This window comes from Artemia franciscana, unplaced genomic scaffold (genome assembly GCF_032884065.1).
Source record: "Artemia franciscana unplaced genomic scaffold, ASM3288406v1 PGA_scaffold_62, whole genome shotgun sequence".
Lineage (NCBI taxonomy): Eukaryota > Metazoa > Arthropoda > Branchiopoda > Anostraca > Artemiidae > Artemia > Artemia franciscana.
Window position 1 is genome coordinate 716618 of NW_027062701.1, and position 27816 is coordinate 744433.

At 36.6% G+C, this 27816-nt stretch overlaps 2 protein-coding genes across 4 annotated transcripts in view; both read right to left on the reverse strand.

The window, feature by feature from the left end:
- Positions 1-6654, reverse strand: part of LOC136042083 (prolyl 4-hydroxylase subunit alpha-1-like) — a 122345-nt gene extending 115691 nt beyond the window's left edge. For 2 of the 3 annotated variants that reach the window (XM_065726979.1, XM_065726977.1), the window contains exon 1: positions 6624-6654. In XM_065726979.1, coding sequence (XP_065583051.1) covers positions 6624-6639 — 16 coding nt within the window. In that variant the 5' untranslated portion in view covers positions 6640-6654. Of the gene's footprint in view, positions 1-6485 lie in introns of all 3 variants that reach the window. The other variant, XM_065726980.1, reaches the window with a different exon arrangement.
- Positions 6655-22088: 15434 nt separating this feature from the next.
- Positions 22089-27816, reverse strand: part of LOC136042093 (uncharacterized) — a 51865-nt gene continuing 46137 nt past the window's right edge. Inside the window, exon 6 of the mRNA XM_065726992.1 lies at positions 22089-25441. Coding sequence (XP_065583064.1) covers positions 25256-25441 — 186 coding nt within the window. The 3' untranslated portion in view covers positions 22089-25255. The remainder of the gene's footprint in view (positions 25442-27816) is intronic.

Genomic DNA, 27816 nt, shown 5'->3' on the forward strand with positions numbered 1-27816 from the left:
CACACTTTCCGTAAAACTGCAGAGGTTAGACCCTTACCACTTTCTAGGAATAAGTTGAAACCAAAGTGTTAAGTTAAAACCAAAGTGTTGCTCTCGTTATCATTTCCTTATCAAAACACACTCGTATGAAAAAAAAAGGTAATTTTATGTTATTACTTCGTGTTGATTTTTAAAAAACAAGCCTGTATTTCATAATTGCTTCAAACAACGTATCAAAGCCTAGATTTGTAAAATATTTTATTTTTTAAATTGGGACAGACCCTACGGTAAATCTGCCCCCCCCCAGATTATGACGAATAGAACCGCTACTGTGTGCGTTTGCTTTAAACAATAAAATTTATCATTTAAATATTTTAAAAGGTAGTTGGTAAATAAACACTTGTAATCAGTTTTACCATTAACTACAGCTGTTGCACTAGCAAATGTTTGTAAGGCATCATAAAATGTTAGCGTAAAGAGAGAAGGGGCTAAGGAGTCGCTAGCCCCCCTCACAAACAGAATAATTTCTGTTCGCTTTAAGTTTCAATGTTGCTCTTTACATTTATTTGGAAAAAAACAATTCTTTTATTCCATTTTTTAAAAGCTCTCCTTCTAAAAAACATAATTATGACATAACTTCCTGTTCCCATGCTGAATGAGCCAATTAAACTCGTTTTTATCTCACCCATTAGATATCCTCTCAAACGCTCATCCTTTAACCAAGAATAATGAAAACAGGCAAAAAGATTTATTTTTCCCAAAACCATCATACCAACTGGGAATGTTACACTATTTTTTTAGGATAGAGCTTAGTACCACAAATCGTTTTGCCTATCTTTATTGTTCCTGGTTGATGGAAAAAGATATGACAGGAGGTAAGAACTGTGAGAAGAAAAAGGATTATATTGCTGGTTTGACCATGTGTCCTAGGGCAGAATTTGGATTTACTCTGTTTCCTCTTTGGGAAGCATTTAAACTAGGAGGCATGGTAATTTATGCAGCCAAGAAGGTCCAAGACATGGGCAACTAGTTAATTTGGATATACTTTTGTAGCAAGAACCTTTTTGCCTATATCCATATTTCTTCAATGAAGAAGAAGGTATGAGAAGACACTGGAGGTATAAGCTTAAAGAGAGCTTAATCAGCTTTTTTAATCCAGGTACAAGAAATAATGCCAGACTATACACAGATTTTTAAAATAACTTGCAATTTGACGAGTTTAGAAATAGACTAAAAATAAAAGCACTTAATTTGCACTAACTTAACACTTACTAACTTGCACTAACTCCCTAATGTTCGATGGTTACTTTACACCCAAATATAGTTAAGAGACATCTTAATTGAGAGATCTTATCAAAAAGATACCAAACAACTATGTTACTTTGTGAAAAAATTTCAAACGACTGTGGTTATTGTCAAATTAATCCATATATTTTTACTTTTAAGTAGACCTTCAACACTTTCCCCCACATGAATGATGTATGGATACGTACTTTATTTGTTAATATTTTTTTTATATTAGGAACGATATTATCAGAGTTTTTAGATTAGAATAAAAATAAGAGACTGGAGATCAGAGATAACTTCCTTCTAAGTCAAGCTAGAATTTATGTTCAACAGGAATTTTCCTAAAAGCTTCCAAAACTTATAAGTAGGAAACAAACAATGGTCTTAAGTAGGTTGAAACATCCCTTATTTGAGCAGCCAGGGTTAGTTATAGGACAGAAATCAGATTGGAAGAAAAGAAATATACCAATAGAGTTTCCATTCAATGTTCTTTGCAAATATAATAGTCACTGACATTGCACTGATGTCCAAAACCCACCCACCCAAGGGGCCAAATTTTGTCCTAGGGTATGTACAAAGTTTGTCGACTTTGTGTCTTTTCTGTTAGTTTTTTTTTGTGCTCATATAAGTTAGTTCATAATACTTAATAAAGTTAATAAGTATCCTTCAAGCATTGTGAATCAGTTCTTATATAAACAACAGCAGAGAGAACAAATCTCCCACAAAAATCTTCATACAAACAGATTTTGTAATGTTGTTTGACGTTATAGATAGAAGAACATCTGGGCTTGAACGGAAGTTTACCAACAATTTATTTGTTTTTGACGTATTTCAAGAATTGAACCCAACGAACAATGATTCTATTTTTGTAGATACTAATCAGTTTTGCAGATCACTATAGCTTGTTTATAGACTAAACCAATTTAAAGTACAAAGTAAAACTAATCAAAGAAGTTTTTTGCCAATTTGAAGGAAGGTTGAAGGAATTTTACTTTGCTTTGCTCAAATAAAGACTTTTGTATCCTAATATTTTAAAGATTGGACAAGTTCTGTTCACTTTTCCTGTAACCAGTGTTGTGACTGAAAGAAGCAAAATACCTAACAATAACCCCCCAAGTTAGCAAAAAAGGTGCTAACCAAAACTAGCAAGCAATTTGAAACACTCATAAGACACTACTTTAGAGGGGCCAGGGGTGAATATTTGAACCCACAATGGTTTTCCTAGCACCTGGATTGGGCTACATCTCTAATCCTGAGTTTCATGTATGTAGCAAAGCTATTTTTTTAGTTCAAGAATCACTGCTCAACATTATTGCATTGAGCTATGCTAGCCTATAGGAGCACTAGCCTATTTGGTTCAGGTTACTCATAGAACAGAAATCAGCAATGAAAAAACAAAATCAATTTAAATTCTCTTTTCAATGCTCTTTTGAGAGATAATTTTAATCACTGTTGTTGGAATTGCGTTCCAGCTGGGGGCCCAGGTATAGCCCTAGACTACACAAAAAAGTTTACCACTTCTATGGAATAGCCATTATTTGTGGGCTTATCCTTCATCAATAGATGGTTTATAGTGCCAAAAAACAAGCCAACTTGAAACACAATCATTAAAATTATATATAGGCTATGGCTGTTAACTTTATTTTGCCCATGAGGGGAGGGGGATGCAGCTATTTCAATCCACTGACAAAGCGAATTATAAAACCAGAATCTGAATTTTAAGTTCGCCATTCTGGTGATAATCCATACTATGGAAATTCTGTTCCACTGGCAGTGAGGATTATGAGTTCAAAATCTAGAATGTGAATTTGACAGCCATGGTCGAAAGGAAGATTGTGGATTTGGATTGTTGATTTTGCCTAGTCATGAGTCGAGTTTCCATACTGTGTTGTTCCACAGGTTACGACTTGACAATCCAGTTTTATCTGTCAATCTTGTTCAAAGAATCCAGTTTGTCAGGGGAAAACGCCTTCAGGTGACTAAAACTTTCAGAGATTTTTTACAGCCTAATCTACACAGGAGAGGGTTTCTAGAAGTGCCTACCTCCGTCTCTTTCTTCTAGAAAGATCACTGACCTTTAATGAGCTTTGACAAACTTTGTGTTATAAAAATGAAAGTTGTCCACAGATCTGATCCACAGCATAGTTGAGGCTCATGAAAAGTGTTTGAGCCTTGTAATTTTGTTCAACCATAAATTATAAGGTTCTAAATAATTAAAATAATATCCTAGGCCTATGTCTTGAATTATGGGGGGGGGGCATTATGGATACTAGTACAGTGCTTGCCCTCTTGAGAAGAAGATGCTATAGAATTCTGAAAACTACTTAAAAAAAATTATAAATACTCACTTGGATATCATTCACCTTTGAAACTTTTCATTATCACCTTTGAAACTCTGGATGTAACACTGAAGCTCAGAAGATTGAATCCAAATAAGTATGTTGCCCATGATAGAGTTCACCCTCAGACCTTCAAAGAGACTAACTTAGAACTTGCCCTTCCCTTGACAAAACTATCCCAAAAGTCTCTGGATACCAAACAAGTTCCTCAAGATTGGAAAAATGCAAATATTGTGTCACCAATTGCCAAATTATTAGCATTGCTTCCACAGTTAGTAAAATTCTTGAAGGAATCATGAAACACTTAACTGGCAACAAACTCTTCACAGACCGCCAACATAGATTGAGATCTTGACATTTGGTTGAGAAAAGCTGGAGTACAATATTGAGAAGCCAATGCAAAATATCGCCATCAAACTTCTTGAATATAGAACTACAGCTCAGAAGATTGAATTCAAACAAGTCTGTTTGCCCTGATGGGGTTCACCCTTGGACCTTCAAAGAGGCCCAATTGGAGCTTGCTGTTCCCTAAACTATTCCAAAAGTCTCTATATACCAGACAAGTTCCTCAAGATTGGCGGAATGTGAATATTATGCCTGTCCATAAGGGGGGAAGGAGGAATAATGAGACCAATTACCAACTCATTAGCATCACTTCAACAGTTAGTAAAATTCTTGAAGGAAACATGAAACATTTAATTGGCAACAAACTCCTCACAGCCACTCAGCATGGCTTCAAATCTGGATGCTTGGTTAAGACAAATCTTATAGATGCTTATGACTAAGTCACTGAGTTTTTAGGTTGTGATACTCCAGTTGACATGATTCTTTTAGGTTTTGCCAAAGCATTTGACAAAGTCTATCATTGCCAGCTGAGGTCAAAATTAGCAGCTATTACCATCCAATTGGAGGTTTTAGAATGGGTCATGCAGTTCCCCACAGAAAGGAAACAGAGAGCTAAGGTATCTGGGGACAATGGGCAGGAATTCTTCTCAAAAGTTGAAAGTGGTATGCCTCAGAGTACAATCTTGGGTCCAACATTGTTCAATATTTTTATTAATGATGCTCCTAACAACATCAGATAAACATTTGTGCTGACGAGTCAAAGCTCATTGGGTGTGCAGAGTTGTTGGTTGTAAGATCCTCCACACAGGTAGAACTAGACTTGCTTTCACTTTGGGCTTGTTAGCAGAGGCTTGAATTAAACATTCAAGAGTGGAAGATGGAGCACTTTGGGAGAAAGAATGAGGTGACAGTACCATGTGAGTAGAGAGAATGGCTTCAGACAGTTGATTGACTCTTCAGCAGCTGAAAGAGATTTGGGAATTGTTGACAAGGAATTGAAATTCCACAAACAGCAGTTGTCAAAGCATCTCAGACCCTTGGCATAATCAAGCATACAGTATGCAGCAGATCATCCAAAGTTATGACCAAACTGTACAAGCGTCTTAGACAATTATTGTTAGAATTTGGGATGTGTGTTACAATGCCCCTGAACAAGGGTGACCAGCAGAAAATAGAATCTGTCCAAACATGGGCAGCAAAATGGGCTGTTGATGGATGTAAGAAATACCCATCTCAATTGAACAAACCACAGCTCCCAACACTCATGTACAGACATTGAAGAGGTGATGTCATAATGACTTACAAGCTTTTGAATGCTGACTTCTCCTATCTAAAGCCCTTTGAATTTGATGAATCATCCAGGACAAGGGGGCATAGCAAGAAGTTGTCCCGGAAAAGGGCAGATACCAGAGTCTGCAACCATTACTTCTCCAATAGAGTGATTGTCCATTGGAACAATATTCCATATATTGCTGTCACTGCTCCCTCTAGTGATGCCATTGACAAGAGCTGGTCCTCTAAACCATGGAGGACAAGTTTTATGGACAGGACTGGAATATGGGTCCCTATTATCATTGAACAGCAAATCTACAGAATTGTTCCTTGTTTTGTTGGACAATGCAATTTAAGGTAATTTAGGGTATTAGGCTATAGAATTGTTAAAACCACCATAATTTTCAGAATTTTATTGTGTTTCTTTCTGAGGAGGGCAACCCCTGCACTAGTGTCCCATTATAGCTTAAAATCCTGCTCAAATTACAACAGCTGTGTTCTAAAACTTAGAGGCAAAGAAAAGTAGAATCAAATCAAAATTAGACCTATAGAAAAATATACCATAGCCTTGACTATTTTTTTCACAAGGTTGAAACAGGTCTGGTAAACTTCCTGATTAACTCACATACAAAATAGATAAGAAATAGACATATTCAAAATCATAATTTTATTCTAAACCTAAATATAACATCCATTAAGATCAAAAATAAACTCCCCCTCCCCCAATGTGTTTTCTATTATTTGGGTAAACTAATTAATTAATTTGAAGATAAGAGTAAGTTATGGAGGATTTGGTGTATATACAATTTAGGATAGGCTATATGTTTAAACATTAGGGGGTAAAGGGTAGTAGTGGTGTGATTTTTTCAAAATTCTGGGGAGACAAAGTTGGAGCCAATTTTCCAAATCAATTGAAGATGATGGTAAAAACTGAAAAATTAGCCAATTGGTTTGACAAGATTTTTGAAGAAATTAAATTTCAGCTGGGGGGGGCAAACTCATGTCAGGTGGGAGGCAAAATAAGGTCTGGGATAGGCACTTCCCTCCCTCCTGTCCAACCGAAAATACCCCTGTAGGGTAGTTAAGTTCAAAACCCAGGATCCCAAGGAATGCTTGAACACATCTTCACAGAATGGTTTTGCTTGTTGACCGTGTGAATCGACTATCATTGGTACAATATAGGCTACATCAAAGACAATTTTAGGAGAAAAACTAGCCTAGAGTATCCCCACCAAAATTATTTTTTAAATTGATTTTACTTACAGTAATCGTTTAAACTATAGAACACATAAGTGCAGTATATACTTCAAAAAATAAAATTAAAGTATCCAATGCAACATTTTAGATCCTTCACAGCCAGAAGTTCTAATCAAACTAGCTCGAATATTTGAATGACTTTACCATATTGAAATGACATATGGCCTACGTGAATGACGGTTCGAACCTTTGCCAAAAAGTCGATAGGGATGCGATTTTACAAATGGAATGAAGTGCAAACAATTGTTAAATAAAAGAATCATCATATTCTTTTGTATCATTGATGCAAACACTTTTGAGTGATACACTTTTTGTGTCAGAATGTATCATTCACCTTGTTCTATTACTTTCTTTAAAATAAAAAAGGGACTCTGTATGAATAGCCGTTTTTATATTATATCGAATAAAAAAAACAAGTTTTGATAAACAGAAAGTAAGGAGCAACATTAAACGAACAGAAATTGTTCCGCATATGGACAATTGCCCCTTCTCAATACTTTGCTCTTTATCAGGGAGTAGCTCCAGCATTTTATTGGGGGGGGGGGGGCAACAGGAGTCTATATCCGGATAGTCGAAGAGCATGGGCTGCATAACAGTTACTTTCTCCAAGTTATTGGGAGGGTGCAACTGCCCCCTCCCATGAAACGATGCCCCTGAATAAAAAAACAAGTTTTGTTTAACTGAAAGTAAGGAGTAACACTGAAACTACAAAACGAACAGAAATGGTTCCGCATATGGACGTTGCCCCCTACTCAATACCTTGCTCTTTATCAGGGGAGTAGATCCAACATTTTTATTGGGGGGAGGGGTAAGAGGATTCCATATCCGATAGTCAAAGGGCATGGGCCGCATAATAGTTATTTTCTTCAAATTATTGGGAGGGGCCAACTGCCCCTCCCCCCACAAAAAAAACGATGCCCCTGTTTTTTATGATAAATCTGTTAGCATTTTTGAAAAGCTTCCTATTCTGATTGAACGGCCCCTGTATTTCAGTAGCCGTCCTTTAAAAAATTGGGACAAGTAGTCAAACTTTAGCGTGAACAGCAAGGTATTGAGGAGGGATGAACCCCTAAATTTTGGGTGTGTTTCCCCCTATTTCAAAAATCAAGTAAATTTTCTCAGGCTCATAACTTTTGATGGGTAACACTAAACTTGATGAATCTTATATATTTGGAATCAGCTCAATAAGCTTTTTTCCAAGGTAATGATTCTTTTGATGTATTAATTGATATCAAATTTCCGTTTTCTAGTTTCCTTACTATTGAGCCAAGTCACTCCTTAATTATAGTTCGTTACGACCAATTGTTCGATGCACATATATATGCTGCACGCACGGGGAGCGACATTATCTTTATTTTTATTTTTTTGTAGACTATGGCGTTTTTTGCTTTGAAAAGAATGAACACTTTCTTTTGCAATAGTACATTTCCTGAATGATAAATTTATGATAATCACAGCAGTAGATTGTTATTTATTACTACTATTGTTAGATTGTATTATTTTATTAATTTTATGATTAAGCAACAAAAATTAAAATCTAAAACTGATAGCTAGAATGGCACAGTAAAAAATTCTCTAGTACTGCACACTTAAGTATTTTACAGGGATGAAGCTAAGATTTACAAAAAATTAAGTCAGGCTAATGTGTTATTTTCTTCTAAATAATATCAATTTGATACCTATTAGTGAAAAGGTTAGAGCACCAGGCTGCTCAAAACTTGAGCCCTGATATGCCACTAGTCAACCATTTACTTAAGTTTTCTCCCTAGAGTTGCGTCTATTGAAGTGAATTTCGCAGGAATAAAGTGGGGGATATCTCTTCTTATAAGAAATCCAACTCTAACCGTCCCATATTTCTTGGTTTCCCTGTATTGGTTGTGTAAATAGTAGTAGCACTACAAGTAGAGATAGGTTGCTAAGGAGAGGGAGGGGGATGCAGTTGTTAAAAAGAGCCGAGTATGTCATATCAAACTTTGCCTTAAGACGGAGTCATGTTCTGTAATCAGTGTTATAGCTCATTGTTCAGCAGTGGCGTCATTTCAGAAAACATTAGGGGGGCCAAACATCGATTTTGGGCCCCCATCCAGCCTTAAACTTAAAAAAAAAATTGAAGATGCTTTTTGGTACCGTAATACCTTTGGGGTTCGCATTTTGCAGCTTATTTAGGGACCAAAAACAACACCAAATGGAACATTTACTTCATAAATCAGAAACTTACGTACAGTTACTTCAGCAATGGATATCTCCTTTGCTTCATTTTTACGAAGTCGTCAACAAGCTTCTCAAAGTCAAGCTCCTTCACTGCAGCTTTCTCAAAGAATATAAGCAGCAAATGCGAAAGTCACTCGTTTTCCATCATAGTGTGGAGTTAGTCCTTCACAAACGTCAATACAGAAAAACATTCGTTTGAGTACGTTGTGAGCAGGAGTGTGAGGACTACCCTGACAACCTTATAAAGCTCAGAATAAGCTTCTTTCAATCCCCCAAGGCTTTCGAAGACATCTAAAGATTTTGCTGGTTTATGTGGAAGCTGCAAAAAAAATGCACGAGCTATTAAAGCTTGACACTTCAGCTGCATAGTATCGATTCCCGCCTGATCGAAATATGTCGCAATCAATAGAAGCAAATCCGAAACCATCAAATCTTTGGATTTGGGGTTGAGGCAACGTGTGGCTTCTAACACTAGCAGCTGGATAGAACACGCTCTTCAGACTCATTTAACACTCTGTCCAAAACCTTGTAGAACTCTCTCGAATTTTGTCTTCCGTTGTTGTGCTTTTGGAGTCAATGTTGTGCTTTCCAATTGTTGTTGTCGTCAAGTAGTCTCTTAGTCTTCCGAATATCTTCTGAGCTCATTTTGATTTAGCAGGTATGGCTGAAGAGAGAGCACTTGTTTCCGACAGATCAGCTCCAACATTAATGGCCATCTCTTTAGACTTGCCGCATAGGACACGAAAATACTCATCATCACGCATGTTCCTCAGTTCGTTCTTTGTTGCACTGATTAAAGTGCAAGCTTTTGACCAGATCTGCTGCCTGTAGTTGTTCAGTAAGAGGGTTTATCACTGCAAGAACTTTATGAATGACATGCAAACTGAATATTAAGGGAAACAACTCTAGCTGGTTCTTAAGGCCCATAGCTTCTACTGCTGCCTCTCTGTCAGAAGATTCTTGAACTACTGACAGAACTTCAAGTATGCAGTCATATCTAACCAAGATCTTAGCCACTGATCTATACCTGTAAGACCAACGTGTCACTACTGTCCTTTCAAGCGTTAGCACAGGCACATTGACAGTTTTCTGGGCTTTAACGAACAACTGGTATCGACTATTGCTGTTGGAGATGAAACTGTAAAATGTTTGCAAAACTAAAAATACTGATGAAATTCTTTTCATTTTCTGCATACATTCGCCAATGACAAGTTTAAGTCTATGGAAATGACAGTGTGTGTACACTGCTTGCGGTGCTTTTTCCTGGAGACGGGTCCGTACTCCTGAAAAGTGCCCACTCATTGCATTGGCCCTACCATAATAGCGGTGTCCAATACACTTTGACCAGTCAAGGCCAATATCCTTTATTTTGTTGTAAATGAAGTCGGCCAAACTCTCAGCGTCAACCTTGCGCATGTGGTTGCAACCTATGGCCCTTTCTTTGCTTGAACATAGCGCACTAAGATCGCAAGTTGTTCTTTTTTCGAGAGGTCTTTTGTCTCATCAGCAAGAATGACAAAAAATTTTGCTCCTCTGACGTCTTTCGCGATAGAAATTTTGATTTCATTTCCTATGACCTCAATGTAGTCGTTTTGGTACTCGTGTGACATGTAATGGCCATAGGGCTTACGGGAGTTTTTCATCAAATCTGGGTTGATTTCTGTTAAAAGATGTACTGTCTCTACGAAATTCCCTTGATTGGCACTAGATCCCCTTCATCATGGCCACGAAACGCACGACCTTGCCGTCCAAGTAATGCTGTAAGTTTTACTAGAGCTTTTACGTACTGTCTATTTTCTACTATTTCCTTTTCGTGTTTTTTCGAGAGGCATGACGCAACAGATTCAGCCGCCTCTGTCTCAATACCTTCAAACTGAGTCAAAGAAAGGGTATATGCCTTGTGTCGCTTGCTGTTTCTGTGCTGCCATATCAGTTCAGAAATGTCTTTCCACTTTCTAAATCCCACGTCAATGAATGCTCTAGCTCAATACCTTTCGCCTGATCTTAGCAAGGATCCACTGAAATGTCGGCAATTGAAACAGAACACCGAGTCCTGTTCTATCGAATATTTGAGTCATGCGTATGCCAAGAAATAGGAACTGTTAAATTTTCGTTTGTGACTCCCGATGGTGGTGGCGGGATAGTCAGTCAAAACTGGTTGGCAGTGGTTATTATACATGTTCACGGACAAATCGGTACTAATCGTTCTGGAAGCCATTTCCACCGTTTGTTGTTTGTGCAGATCTGTCTCCTCAGAAAGTTGTCTTACTTCCAGGGTCTGCTTATTTGTCAGTAAAACTTCGGTTGCTGATGAGTTGTCCCCATAAAATGAGGTAGATTTACTTACAGTCGGTTTGAAAAACAAAGCCAATCATCCTTGCATCTTTATTCTTCTTTTTTCCTTTGGGCTCTTATATTTGTTTTTTTTTGCACCATTCGAACCGGATGAAACCAATGCTACAATAATCTGATTTGAACTTGAACACAACTTAACACTGTTTCACGGTTATTTATTTGATGAAGGGTAACGAGAAACTAAATACAAAACTGGGATGACACCCTGGTCGGGACATCCCTCCTTTCCAGATGTTTGCCTACACATATATGTACCGACTGATGCGATTCATTAATTGCTGGAGATATTTCAATGTCTTCGAGCCCAAAAAGGACTTTACGAACCCCTGCCAAAAGGGTGACCATAAATTAATTAGGGAGAACGACAAAAACATGATACTTTCTTGAAATGCAATAATCGTCGAGTATCTTGAATTTGCTATTTATTAATAATTCACAGAAGAAATACGGTAAAATAAGAGCAAAGTAGAACAAGGACGAATAAACAAAGAATTACATGGGTGAAACTGGGCCCCTCCAGAAATCAGGGGGCCATGCTCCCCCCTCCTGTCCTTCCCAAATTTAGCCACTGTTGTTGAGGCCCTATTTTGCATCCTCTGGATGATACCGATAGAACTGTTTGAGCCCCTTCAAAAGCGTGTTGTTTCTTTCCAAAATATCGGAAACAGCTGACATATTTTGCTAATGCATGAGCCCATAGAATTGCAAGGTTATACTAAGCTTATTTAGAATTAGATCTCTTTTACTTATTCTCAAAAGCTCTATGAAAAATCATGTAACGGAGGATATGAAGAGTTAAAAATGCAAGGGAAAGAAGCAATTTTTATTTATTTCGAGAGTTTTGCTACTTTTCAACATTTTACTTATTTTAAAACTTTATTTAACAAAAAAAGTAAAAAAAAGAAGGCAGGAAGCTCAGTAACCTGGCTTGTACAGCAACTCCCAAAGAAAATTCTGTAATACATACACACGTCAAAATAAATTCAACTCAAAGCATTTTGTAAAGAGTGAGGAAAGTTTACAGGGAATCAAGGTTCTCAGTGATCTAGGAACTGCAATTTGAATTGGTGCACTTCTGCATTTGAACCTAAAAGGACATTTGAAGCACTATTTTATTTGTTTCGATCGTCAGTACATAAGGATGTTTGCAAAATAAAGGAAACATCCAGAGCTAGAATGAAGCTTGTGTGTGAAGTTTGTTTCAAAGAAAGAAAGATGAAAGGTATTGCAAATTTGACTCTGATTATCGAGCTATTCACACTCTAAAGCATCATAGTGAGGAACGGAAAACCGGTACGGAAGCAAAGAATAGGCCAAATATTGTGCAAAAGACCTCTCTATTTGATATTCCAAAATGGTTACGGCCAGGAAGCTCAAAAGAAACTGTAGAAGACCCTGTCACGAGCGAACTCCATGTTTGCTCAAGATAGCTTAGTGTAACTTCTTAAAGTGGTGCCTTTTGTTTTAGTGCTTCGCAGTCGCAGCCGCTTCGTGTCTCCAATTCTGGCGCTACTAAAGAAGTTTATCATGAAAGCTCACAGAAAATGTGGCTGAAAAAATCGAAAATACATATCCTCTCAAGTCTGACACTGTGGATTCTGGTGAAAGAAAAAAAAAACATTGGAAGAAGTTCTCTATTCAGAAATTGATCAGAAAGAAATGATATGAATGAGCAATATCTTCGCTATTCTTCTTTGCATTATTGACTGTACCGAGGTAACAAAAAAACTAACACTTGAAGTTAGGTTGGATTCTGTCACTAACGAATGAGACGCTGCAACACAAGAGCTAGACATAGGACGGTCAGTAATTAGTCAGAGAAATTCATTTTCAGAAAGTGTCAAGAATGGAAGGAGTAGAATCTGAAGCCGAAAGTTTACAGCAAGCTGGAATCGTAAGAGTCGAACACAATTCTGGGCTAAAAAAAAACTCAGAAAAGCTGAAGCTTATTAAACTAGGAACATTTTAGCCAAAAATATATTCTCCAAAAAACAAAGAAAAACAATTCCAGAGCAAAACACAAGTTGTGGTTTGCTAGAGACTGATACAATGAGTACCCACACATAGAGTATAGTGTTGGTAAAGATTTAGCCTACTGCTTTGCCCATTCGTTGTTTCCAACTGGACCTGGCCGTGAATAATGAAACAGGCTGAAATGCTCGTCACTCACTTCCAATCAAATGGTCACACAACTTCTGTAGGTGGTCTTATTTGTTTTATTGAGAGAGTTAAATCACTGCCAAGCTTAGTTAACAAGGAGAAACTAAAAGAAAGGGAAAGAGTGCGTTACATTGTATATATGATGTTAGATGTTGCCACCACTCTAGATAAATAAGGGCGGGCATTTCATGGGAAGAATCATGATGGGGAAATTACGCTGAGATAGTCAATCTTCTTTCGAGACACAACATCGAAATGGACCACCGAATAAAAAACCAGATGAAGCCAAATGTTACCAGCTATCTGTCAGGTTATAGCCAAAACAAATTAATTGCGATTGTTCAAACAGAGCTAGTTCAAAAATCGTAGCAGAAGTTAACTAAGCTGTAGGTGTACGGTACATTGATGTAGAGGGAGCCGCTAAAGAGCGTTTACTTGATATTGTAGATTCTGGGTCAAAGAAAGGAGCCGATATAGCAGAAGAAACTCTACGAGTCTTGCGAAAAGATCGTATCAATGAAGAAAAACTGGATTTCAGTGCTACGATTTTTCAAGTAATGTAAGTGGACACCTCGATGGAACACAAGGTGACAATTCCAAGAAATTGGGAAGAAATATTCAATATCTATGATGCCTAGTCTATAGAGGGAACATTGTGGGTTTTTTTTTTGCAGAGATTTGCAAAACCGTTGGAAATATCATTGAGTTTGCCAAGTTTGTTCTCTCTAGTAAAAAAAACACAGACAAGGGTTGACTTTATGTTTACAGAGCATTCACTTTTGCAACAACTATTGCAGTGACACTGGCCGAAGGTGAATGAATATTTTACAAGGTGAAAATCGTCAAGAACAGACCGAGGTCAACTATAGGAAACGATCAACTTGACCATCTCATGCTCATGATGTCAGAAAAAGACCTACTGGAAAAAATTGACCTTAACCTACTTGTACAAAAGTGGAAAGTAGAAAAACCGCTGAGCCGTAAAGTTTAGCTTATGTTTTGTCTTGATTTTACTTTTATAATCGAGTTTTTCTCTACATTATATGACAATTTTCAACAACTAATAAACATTATTTCAATACCTAAGAAAACAAAGTAACAAATTTCGGTTGTCGTCGGCATCACCTGGATTCTTCGCCACATTTTGGATGCCCCCCCTCCAAGGTAAAAGGCTAGTGACACCCCTGTATACAGGGATAATCAAGCTGAAACAGGTAACAGGATGATAACAGGTTCTTAGAACAAAGAATTCTACCCATCTTTCCCAAGCAGGAAAATCGGATCTGATGGAGATTTATAATTTAGTGAAATTTTAGGGAAAATCAAAAGACGAAATTTTTCGCCTACTGAAAGTGTTAGCCTTGCAAGTCGGGATGTCAACACAAGATCTTGAATCGGGTGGTTGGAAAATCCTTGGGATAGATAAATTGAGATTGACCATTCAGGCATCATACGACTTTTCTATATTCAGGAAATCTTATTGCAGGGATAGGAAGGCTTGTATCGGACCATTATGTTTATGGACATCTACATGTACCGTGGTGTCATTGGAAAAATAGTTTAGAGGGTTAATGCGGTTGTCTTCTATAGCACTGATGTACATTAGGAAAAGTGTGGATCCAAGGATTCCTCCTACCTTAACTACTGGCTGGCTGGGGACACTCACTGGCTGGGAGCAAACCCATTGATAACTAGACAAGAAGTACGATTTTGTAGCATAGTCCCAAGGGTCCCAAGTAGAAAACTGCAAAGTCCATGCAGTAGGAGTATTTTCAACAGCTCTTTATGTTACAATTTATCAAAACTTTTGCTATATCAAGAAAGCATTCTAATACCGAAAGCATCAGCCAGTAGTTCAACCCATTCCTGAAGCTGGGTATTCAGGCAGTCAAATGCAGACCGTTTACGGGAAAGCCCATTCCGCTTATCGCTATTAAGGTTATTTGACACCATGTACCTGTAAAGGCTCTTATTGGAAATGCACATATAGAGCTTACTAATACAATAAAGGAGTCTAATCCGCTTATAAAAGCCAATACATATACGGTCGCTTTCTGGCTTGGGAACAGGGATAGCACGGGTGGACTTCCACAACCTTAGGAAGAGTCCAAGGCTAAAGCAAATTCGGCAGAGTGGTGACAGAGGGCCAGATAGTTTGGCAGTATTTTGGTTGAGGACAGCATTTGATATGATATCTGGACCGGATGATTTGGTTACATCATTACACTGTAGATCCCACATGCCTTCAAAGCAGAATAGTTGATACGGTTGAGGGTGGTGTCTGTGCGATAAGGAAAGTCAAAGCCTTCCTTGTTATTATCACCAATAATTGAGAAACTTTGTAAGAACTTTAGTCTTTCCTGAAAACCTTGAATCTTAATTTCATCAGTCCAAAGAAAGAGAATGAATGTCTCTTTTGACCATGGCATCATCTCATTAACTATTCTCCACCAATTCCTTGCGGAAGCTTTCGAAAATTGTTAGGAACATTGGAAAATCACACGAACAAAGTCATTGTGCACTTTCCATAGTACTTGATCACCTTTACTCTTAGACGGAAGCGAGCGTTTTCTGATTTGCTTTGATAGCCTAAACTTAAGCTAGGGTTTATTCTAGCTGGGTGTTTATATTCGTTTAAATGGTATATAATTTTCGACAGAATGTGCCATGACCCTTTAATATTCCTCTGCAGCCTTATCAGAGCTTTTCTTGAGGAAGGCTTTTATCTTTCATCCTTTTTTTTTTTACCAATTTACAACCTTTTAAGGAGATTACTGCTTAGACCAAGTTCTATAACCAAGCAAATTCACATAACAGATAACTGTTTTTTTTTTGTTTTTTTTTAAACTTGACTCCTTTTCGTCATTACGAAAGATTGGAGACCCAGGGAGGGTATGTATATTTCTGCATTTAAATCCTTCAATGATGCACAAACAAGGTGCACCCTATCTATGTTTTGTACTAAACCTGTCTGTGAAAAATGAGCAATTTGCACAACTTATGACCCTTGCCTCTGGGGTTATGCGAATGCCTTTTATTTTAGATCAGATTCAAAGACCTTATAATAACTAGGCTAAGAATTTCAGTAAAATCCCTTTGAGGAAACAGAGATGAATCTGGGAGCCCCGAGATTCTGACAACCAAGAAATTGATTATAGGCTAAACATGTGGGCTTTTTCTTTATCTGCATCCTGCTATGGTGCCATGCAGTCCGTTCTGCCCTTATAGAAAGAGAGAGAGAGAGAGAGAGAGAGAGAGAGAGAGAGAGAGAGAGAGAGAGAGAGAGAGAGAGAGAGAGAGAGAGAAAAAAGAGATAAGACACATTGAGATCATAGCGTTATTTGATGTCAATATAATTTTAAGGCGTTCGATTAGATTAAACGGAGAACAAACCTACTCTTCAGGACAACCTGCCCTGAAGCAACAATATTTTCCGTAACAACAGTAGCTCTTCTAGGTGTACTTTAGTCGAGACGCAAAAGTTTTTTTTATTTTATAATCTTTTTTTGTGGCATCCTTGGTGAGGCAAAGCCGTGGTGTCCTCTTGTAGATAATTTGACTGAACCGTGTTTATGCATGTTTCCAATTTATATTTTATGCCACTTTTCAGATTTAATTCTTCCCCCCTCTTGGATTTTCGCTTACCCACCCAATATCGAGCTGTTTATTGAGACAAGGGAGTTCACATCCGCCCTCCAAGATTTTTCGAATGTATGCCACTACTTTTCATCGAAAAATTTGTCCATTAGTCCAATTTCTATCCATTTTGAAGTGACAAGAGAAATTACATTTGATTATCCATTTTGAAGTGACTAGAGCAATGTCAACAACTAAGCTGAAATAATAATAACACTTAGTCTTTATTAATCATAGGCAACGTAATAGCGCTGCCTAAGTACAGAGTTATGTTGGCACAATGTATTATTTATCTTTTGGTTTAAGAGCAGGGCCCTTCGCATAGAGGGAATTGTCAAAGAGACTTCGAAGGGGCTCATTCTCATATTTGACAAAACCACGAATGTGTCACATACCTCACAACTTTCTCTGCACAATGTTTTTGACAGCAGTATTGTAGAAGACTTTTTTGGACTTATGGACCTTCCCAAAACGAACTATAAGAGTATAACTGAACATGAACCAAACATTACAGGTGAAATTTTAGGCAAGTCTGTGCTCAAGCTAATGGAAGGAGTCCAATGGATTAATCGTTGAGAATTGTTTTGGCACAAGCTGCGCTAGGTGCAGAGTCAACATTTCTGAAATGTGAGGGGCAGTATCAGGGATCCAGAAGTTGCCAAAAGAAGCAGTCTTTGTTGATGCAAAAATCATGCTCTTAACCTATCGATTTCAAAATACAATAAAAGCCAATATGTCAAGAATGTTGTAGGTGGTATTAAAGAAGTTGCAAGTTTTTTTAGTGCATCGGCAAAGCGAAATTTTTTCGTTAAAAATATTTTAGGTCATATGTACGAGGCTGCTAATTGGGTTGAACGTCACGAAAGTATATTGCGATTCACAGATGATAAACCTAATATAGTTGAAGCACTTAGAATTGTGTTTTCGTGACGTGACAGTTATTTATTGAGAAAAGCAAATTGCTTGTTGTGGGCAATTTTAACCTGTGACTTTATTATTACTGTTTGAGTGATATAACTGACACAAATCTTGAATTAAGCAGATTACTTCAGACTGAAATATTGCATTTATTTTCAGCCACAGAAAAAAATATCCAAAACCCTAAAGTTTTTAAATAAAAAGACGGAGAATGATGAGATTTTCCAGATTATATTTGAAAGTAAAGAGAAAGATATGGAAGCTATGGACTTTTTGCATTCTAAGAGTGGCAAAAAACAAACTTGTCGATCAAATTACCCCACTGTCTCACAAGACGACTAAGACAATGTCTACTTTTATTGGAGAAGAGCTGTTTATGTTCCAGTACTAGATTATATTATTTCAGACATGACCGACAGATTTTCCGATACGTCAATGATACGTTATTCACTAAATGTGTTCCTCTCTCAAAATATAGATCCCGCACCTGATCTTCAAACTTTCAAATCTAAGATTAAGCCAATATGTCGCGAATTTTCATCTTTTTTTTAGACAGAGCAGTGAATATTTTGTGCTGAAAATATTGAATGAGATACTTGCATTGAAGGATACGAGTTTTATCTTAATCCTAATTTCCTACTCTTCATTACCGTCCTAATTACTAAGCGATACCATATAGTTAAGCGACATACTTATTGGTTCTACCTATACGAATAGTCACAAAGAATGCATGACTTTAAAAGATACTTCAATACCATTTTTTTTTATAATACAATGCTTAACTCACTTGCTATAGTGGTCAGAAGTGCAAAGGCTAAAGACTATGCAGAAAATATTAAATATCCTATTTTCCTGTAGAGGGTGAACAGCTATTTTTTACGGTTGGGTGGTTTTTATAACTTACTTTTTTGTATCAATATTTTTAAATTATTTTAGTTTCAATAGATTTATTAGAACTTTAACCCTCATCAGATTTAAGATTATATTTACGACCATTTCCATTACCGAAAAGCGGATGAAGATTTGGTCTATGTTTTCCAGAGAAATTGCTCACGGGTTGTTCGGGGTACCAAGCAGACTGACCTTTTTTCAAGCAGTTGGATGTACGAAAAGGGTGGTTCAATCCCTCTTTCTAGGGCTGTAATGAGATCAAGGTTGAGATGGCTAGGGCACATTCTGCGGATGAAGGACAATCCAAAGATTGTCCTTTTCGGCCAATCGTCTAGGGCTAAACGAAAACCAGAAATGGTTGGGATGGGAGGATGTCAAAAAGGAAGATTTAAAGAAAATGGGAACTTCCTAGGAGGGCATAAAGAGAGAAGCTTTGAGTGGATTGGGATGGAGGAGAAGAGCTGCGGTTAGCTATGAGTAGTAGCATTTCCACCACCTACCTACGACGCATAGTTGTTGAAGTCCCCTTTAAATTACTGGTATTTCTTTGTTCGCAAGCTCATCGGAGCAACCTATTATGCGCCCCCCGTTAAAGAAAATCCTGAATCCACCGCTGAAGGGGTTGTCATGAAAAGTTTAGAGGAGCCTCATTTGATTGGAAATTTAAAGATCTAATTCCTTTTTAAGAGTAAAAAATGATGGCTGGCAACTAGCCCCCCTTCCCCGACGCCCTCTTTTGCCCAAACGCGCCTGACCGAAATTGTGAGATAGCCATTTTGTTAAAAATAGTCCAAAGAACACATAACAAAATTTTCAGAGTTGACACAACCCACTAGAGCCCTGGGGCAAGGGCTGTAAGTATGCCCGGGGGGCATATAAGATATTTATGAATGGGTGGTCACATAAAGTTTAGAGGAGGCTCATTTAATTGGAAACTGAACGTTCTAGTTCCCTTTTAAGAGTCAAAAGTGATGGAGGGCAAATAGCTCACCTTCCCCCCTGACACCTTCTTTCTCCCCAATTTATCTTACCGAAATTGTTTGATAGCCATTACAATAGAAACAATCCAAAGAACATATAACAAAGCCTTACGCGTTGACAAAAACTACCAGAGACCTGGAGAAAGGGTTGTAAGTTATGCCCTGGGGGCATATGAGGTTTTTATGAATGGGTGATCGTATAAACTTTAGATAGGGCTCATTTGAATGGAAATAAGAAATTATAGTGCCCTTTTTAAGAGTCAAAGGTGATATGAGCGTAACAAGCCCCCCCACCACGCCCATCATTTCTCCAAAACATGAAATATAAATTTTGAGAGATTTATTTTCTACCGTATTGTTAAAAGGTCTAGTAATTATGTTTTTAGGGATATTAAATTCCCTACAGCCCTCAGGGCAAGGGCTTTAATTTAGCCAGTTCGTTCATTGTTTACAAATAGTATATGTTATTGAGAAAGATATGGATGTTTGACCTCTACTTTCCAAAAAGACAAAGGGCATCCAGGTGAGCCTTTCAGAGAATGTTGAAAGGAGTGCTGAACTAAATCGAAACGCATTATGTATTTGCGGGTTGTCAAAAAGGGCGTGACTCAGGTATGACTGAACATATTAAATTGGAACTTTCAGGAAACCATAAGGGAGATGATCAATTATCAAACTAGAATATTTGCTCACTACTACAACTACTTCCACTGCAACCACTACTACTATAGCTACTACTACTACTACCACCATTACTACCACTAAAACTAATGCTCCTTTAGTGAGAAAATTTCTGGGGGATCATGAGTGGGATATTCAACTGGCCGAAAGGCAACCACGTACCTGTTACTGCTGCTTTTAATACTGCGGATCCTACGACTACTACTATCGCTAAGATTCTAGTACAATTAAAGCTATGCGAAGATGAAAATTTGACAACAATTACAGAAAAAAGAACTTAATTAAACCAAAAATGAGCACAAATAAAATCGAATGATCTACCAGTCGTAAAACTACCACAAATTACCATCAATAAATAAATAAAACTCAAAACAAACAGAAATTACAACGAATAACCGAGTCAAACTCCCATCGAGCAGAAATTAATATGAGTAGGGCTGACAGCCCCCATGGCTTCTCCAGACCAGAGCATAATTTGGACTACTGAAAACAAAAGAATCCTTTTTTGACTTTAATTAAATTCAATTCTAATTCAATTGACCTTTCAATTAAAATTTTTCTTCCCCACCCAGAGGTGGATTCAGGATTTGTGTTAAAATTAACACAGTCTTTTCTTTCGCTCAACAAGTTTGTATGTCATATTCCCAATTACCTGCGTTTTTTCAAGAATTTTATTCACCAATAAATATAATTTGGAATCACAATACTCTTATTACCCCATGAAAGGCTCCATGGCCAGGGATACAAGGGGGGTAAAAAAAAAAAAAATAAAAGATAGGCAACAACAAAAAAAAAGATCAATCGCCAAACAACAAATAGGATTAAAAAGAGACCATACCTGAGGCCTGGTAGTCAAAGCACAGAGAGGACCACCAGAGAGAACTCCACAGACGAAGAAAAAAAGCCTATCCTACTTGATTCTTAACTAAATGATCCTTAAGAATCCTTTTGAAAGTCCCAAACGAGTGGCATCTCTGTACTGAAGAAGGAAGATAAAAATAAACCTAAAGACAAGTAATGAGGGGATTGAAATATAACCGTGCAGTAGGGGTGGAATGAATGTAGATCTTATGTGAAGAACGAACGTTGTATGGAGCTGAATCAGAACTAAGCTGAGGAATTTTTTGAAGAGATTTTGGAAGGTTCCCGTGAAGCTGACGAAAAACAAAAAAAGCACAAGAATGTAGATAAACTGTAAGTTTAGAAGTGGTTTTGGTGAGGAACGATTGTTGTCCATAACCAGACACCGTGCTTTGTTATGCATGACAGAAAGCGACAGCAGTGTAGAAAGAAAAGTAGACATCCATGCAATGGGGCAATACAAAACAAAGCAGAAAAAAAGGAGCTTCAAAATAGATCCAGGAAAGGTGTATCCGAGTTTTCTAGTGATCCCAAACTCTGTAAGACCTTAACCCTAACCATGGCTATATGGAGTTTAGATCAAAGGTTCTCATCAAGCAAGATACCAAGAAACCGGACCAACCGATCCTCTGGTCTACACAAAGAGTCTTGTGACACCTAAAGCTGTGTAAGTTGATCCTCGACAGCTTCATTCAAATGCAAGTAAAACTATAGTCAATTCAAGGGTGAGTCAGTTTTAACTTGTTCAAAAATTTCTAAATAATCTTAAAAAAAGAAGAAATCGTTTACTTATTCCCGAGAGAATTGCGGCAAAAGACATATTTACATTCAAGTGCTAAATTCAGATGCAAGTCTTAAGGCTACTTGGTAGAATGAAGAGAAGCTGGTTAAAATGGTAAATAATGAGAACTTAGGTTAACGACATATTTTATTCATGACTAGATTACAAAACAAATTACATGTAAAATGTAGCACAAACAACTGGAATGTATTTTAACGGAGTAGAAACCTTAACTCAGAAACATATACAAAACCCCTGATATGATCCAGTTTACAACATATCGAGCCCATAACGAAAGGCCATACATAGGGTAAGGGCTCGTTCCCAAATAAAACCAAAACTTCACCAAAATTTCTTCAAGTAAAGCAAAAAGTATAAAAGTTCTTTTTTTTATGTAAAAGTAACAGTATTGACTTTTTTATTATTCGAAAAACAGAAACTGCACTTTATCTGCTAGAAAACAAAGCCATATCCCTTGTAACCTTTATTCTTATAATATATAAACTTTATGTAGACTTTATACTATTGTGAGGCACGTCAGGTCTCTCATGCCAAAGTACTTCAAAGGGTGTTTAAGCTAAAATAAGAGATTGCCATATTTAATAGTGATAATAATAGAGATGAAGCACACTTGTTTTATGACACGAAATTCCTTGTAAAACTTGCGTATTTAGTTGATATTTTTCAAAGACTTAATATTTTAAATAAATCAATGCAAGGGGCCCAAATTCATACTTTACGCAGAAAGACAAGATTACTGCATTTATGAACAAATTGGAACTGTGGATAATAAGTTTAAAAAATGATAACTTCGACATGTTTCCTACTTTTAAAATTACCTGTCTTGCTGATGAAATAGAAGAAAGCAAAGTTCTTATTAATAATCATTTGGCCAGTCTACGGAAGTAATTCTCGTTGTACTTTAAAGATCCTGACATGTTAAAATATGAATGGATTAGAAAACCATTTGTGATGAAAAATATGATGATTTTGGCCTTATGACAGCAGAGCAGGAAATGATAATTGAATTATTTAGTGATAGCACATTAAATCAGATGTTTCGAGATGAAAATAATATTGTTACGTTTTGGCCACGAGTACAGAACGATTTTCCTACTTTGACAAACAAAGCTTTAGAAATTTTATTGCCATTTGTAACATCTTACCTATTTGAAACTGGTTTTTCTACAGTAGCTGTCTTGAAAACAAAGTATTGATCTCGCTTAGTGATTGAAAAGGAACCGAAAACCGCATTTTCTTCAATAATACCACGGTTCGAGAAAATTTGTGTTGAAAAACAAGCTCAACCGCCGCATTAAACTTTTATGTTGTAATAGTATTAATCATATATTCTTTTTTTCTTGGTTATTATATTTCTTATAATAAATATATTATATTCTTACATAATATTGTGTATTATTTTGTAGCCCATTAAATAAATTATAATATCAGTTGAGTATTTATGAAATTTGATTTTTAGATAAATTATTGGGACGCAACAATTTGTTTTTTAAAGGGGGCCACACCATTTTTTTTAAAGAGGGCCGCCGGTACAAAAAGTTTGGAAACCACTGCAGTAATGTATTAAACGAGGAGTACTCGAGTCATTTTTGAAATCTCATTTGAATTTCACCCTTTTAATTTCACATTAGAAGCAAAAATCAATAATATATTATTTCGATACTACGAATAAATATCCTTTCAAGTTTGGAATGTTGACTGTATAATCCATACTAGAAAGAGTAAGAGAATATTCACCAATTTCTACGCATGAATTTTAAATCAAACACTACCGAAAATTTAAGTACTATTACTCACTTATAAATAATAAAAATGTTAAGGTTTTCCCTGATTATTCCTTATTATATTTTTCCAAATAATTCCCTCTTGGCTGAAATTTACGAAGAAGAGCAGTAAATTTGTAGAAACATGTAATAAAACCCCAACTTATTGGCAAATTATATTTAAATTGGCAAATTATATTTAAATTCTCCAAAATAGGTAGTATTTCAAGTAATCCTGGTTTCCTAATATACAAAGCAAGTTTGTCAAACATTGTCGTTTATATCGGGAATTTATTATCATCAGCTGAGAGCTTGCTTAGTTGAAAGTTGGAATTCATCTCCTGTCCAGAAAAAAATTGCTTTATCCATGTATTAAAACCCCAGGAGTAGAGATAATTCAAACTAATAAGGCTAAAACCCTCTATACGCGACACCAACACTTGGAATGCGCTACTTTCTAACGATTCTAATCTGTACTACGAGCAAAAAACTTCTTTGCTTTAAGAAAGTGAATAATTTAACATTCCAACGGTTAATAGCCAGATAAGCAAACCGATCACCCTTGGACTCGTTCCAGTTTCCTTTTCCGTAGTTTTCTAATAGGCGACAAACATAGTTTTAGGGCCATTTGATACCACAAAGGATCGCCCTATTTCGTCCATTATAAATTTTTTTAGTTTTTGAGGCCAAACTCTTTAGAATTGATCGGGTGGTCTTGCCTACCTACTTTCCTGGAAATCTTAAAAAAGCCATTTAACTTCTCCCATTTTATACCAGAGATAAAGCTATTCAGATTTAATGTAACTTACATCATTAGAAAGCATTTTTTTTTATTTAACGGAGGAAAAAGTTCAGGAAAAGCCAGTCCCTAAAAATATTCATACTTGCTTGGAAAACATAAAAATCAGCTAAAAAAAAGTATCATTGAATTATTTGACAGTTTGGAAGTTTCCTGTTGTACTAACCGCCTTGATTGAGATCTTTGCCGACATATGATGCATATTATTTATGCTACATGTACACTATATAGACAAAGTTTTGCTTAACTATTTGTAAGAAATTGTAGTTTTTTTTTGTTTTAAACTAGCCTTTCAATAGCCTTTTGAACTGTTTGGAAATTAAAGATCTTTTTTCAATTTTTATCAAAATTGCTTCAGAAGTTCCCAGTGGTGCAGGGAAAATTTTGTGTGCGGTCCAATGCGGACAATGAGACTCATAATGACATTTATGATATCAAACGCCCTTAATATCCGAATTGACTTAGGCAATTTTTCATTTTATGGGCAGATTGAGCTGTTAAAAATTTAATATTTACGTATATCAAATTAGAGCTAATGTTCATTCAGTTTATTAATGCAAACCGAAAAATTTAATAAACTTATTTAGTCAGTTTGTTAAATTCTTGAATCACGTCCGCCAATTAATCAGTAGTATAAGCTTTCTTAATTTACTTGCAATCTTAACAGTTTGAATGATCTTTGCTCCAGACACCGACCTCTGTGAATAAATATAATCCTCTTATGGAAAAATTAAACATGGCAAACTGACACTTATTCGATTTACCCATAAATTGGCGCAAGCGCTATGATAAGATCTTGGACCAAAATTAACACTAATAGACGGCACTTCGCATAAGCAGATGCCACACTGAAGCGACAGTGGAGTTGATCTACAACAAATGGCAGTCTTTGAATCCATTTTTATCTAAAAGACAGAGAACAAATCAAACGCTTCTTAAAAACGGAAAAAACCGACATTATAAAAATAATAAAAAAAAAGACAGACAAAGATCATAGAAAAGAAGAAATAAGATTATGAGGTCTATAAAAATTGAAATAGTCTATAAAGAATATGGTCCCCAACGAGAGATTCAGTTGGGAATTATGATTTTTTTTTTTTTTTTTATCTTTCCTACAGGTGAACAGGAATTATGTGTTGTGCAGCCAGAGAGCGTGGCGATTGTCGAAGCCACACGGTGACCAGAGAAAGTTGAGAAACGGACACACACAAGAATCTATTTTGACATGGACTGGGATTTTTTTGGGAGGGGAAAGAGGAGGAAGGGATGGATCCGAAAAAGTGAAAAATAGACAAATTATATCAAAAACGTAAACGACTAAAGGAAGTACCGCACAAAGCTAGACACATCAAAGAATCCAGGCTAGGCAACTACACAGGAAACTTTTTTTAGAAGGAAGTGGGGAATGATGAAAAAACGCATTTTACTGACAATCCTAACAAGAAATACCCAGAAATTTAGGATTTCAGGGAGAGGGAGGGTTATAAAATCCATGGTCCAAGAGTATAAAATATCTTGCGTGCGTAATCTGGTCGCCAGCCAGTTATAAACCAAAATCAAGATGAATTTGGTCATTAAAATCAACAATAAGCAATTTTTTGAAAAAAATATTTTTGATCACAACAAAAGTAGTTACGATGAAAAAAGGTTAATTCTCCTAAGACTGGAACTTCGTTTTGATACCTCAAAAAAGGTTAATTCAAGCTCCATAATTTTCTGTGCAGTTACGAGTTAAGTTCGAATTCATGCAATGAGTTACAGGATGTTTCATCAGTTGCTGAGCAACAAAAAAGACATCTAATTTCCTTTCATAAAAATTTGGCATACAATTCTCGCCTTTTTTCTGGTTTGTTCTTATTTGCCAAAAATTTGGCCTTCTTCTCTTTTGCCATCGCAAATCAATCCCAAAAATGTCTGTTGGGTCTTATAACCGAAAGTAATGAATTCCTTTTTTAGTCACTTAACCTCGGAAACCAATTTCTCCATGGCTAATTTTCTGGGTTTAATCGAGTTTTAATCTGAACGCCCAAGACTCATTCCATATCTTTTCAGCTGAAAATAGTGTTAGTTTCGATGAGTTTGAACTACCTTAACATTGAGGCGTCAAAGTCGATTTCATATAACTGAAATGGTTCCACCCACCATTGATGAAGTAAATAATGACACAGTGGTTTCTATCTCTACTGTTAACTGTTTTGCCTCTGACAATGATTTTCCGCCTTTATTCTGACACCTCTTCTAGATCCTCATGCTTAAAGAGTTGCATTCATAGCAGGTTTTATTCTTCGTCACCATTAACTACCCGGAAAAGTTAGATAATTATCTTTCAACTAAATTAACTTCAGCTAGAATTTGGAGAAGCGTCTTTTTCATGGCCTCTGTTAAGCATGGAGAAAAGTTTTGTTAGAGATTGATTTCTCGTAAAATTTGAACATTCACTGTACTTTCCGAGGTAGTAGCATTTGAATCCAAAAGACAATCCTTATTATAGCCCCTTGATAATAGTTGTACATTAGTAATCCATTTACATTCTGTATAACAAAACCCAAATACTCTATGTTTGAGGACAATTTTCGTTTTTCAGACAATAAACAAAGCAACAGTGCCGTACAAAACAACCAACTATGGTTGTGTTCCCAGTTGACCGAAATAAATTTGGATAAGTATGGATCTTTAGCCTTTTAAGATGGATGCAATATGAACCAGACCTCTGGAGCCAAGACCTGGTAAAGTTTTGCAGCAACCGTAACTTATGATTAAGTGAACATGATGAACACTGTATATGTGTTCGAAATATCCAGTTAAATTTTGTATCTGTTCACTGTCAATAAAAAGGTTTCATCCCTATTTTGAACTGTTTTACTTTCGTCATGGAAAGGCAGTGTGGTCTTCGAAGCTATCTATGTAACTTAAGATTAACTGATATCTGATATGAACCGTAACAAAAATTAACGATATCTGTTAACCAGCTCGGGTAGATCCTATGATGACAAAATCGGGACAACCCTACCGATACCTGAAAGGTAGGGACCCCAAAATATACGCCTAGCATATTCAATCTAAATTTCAGCCAATCGTGGCTGAGATTTAATAGGCCGTTTTGTTAGAAGCCTTGACAGCAAGGATTCACAGACCCTTCCTCTATTCCTCTAACATGAAGTTCGGATGGGTATATTTTACTTGCTCATAGTTATTTTTCTTGTTTTTTTTTTGTTCTTGTTTGTGTTATTGTTATACTTGGCAAGAACAAAATTATCGGATAGAGCTGAAAGACTAGGAC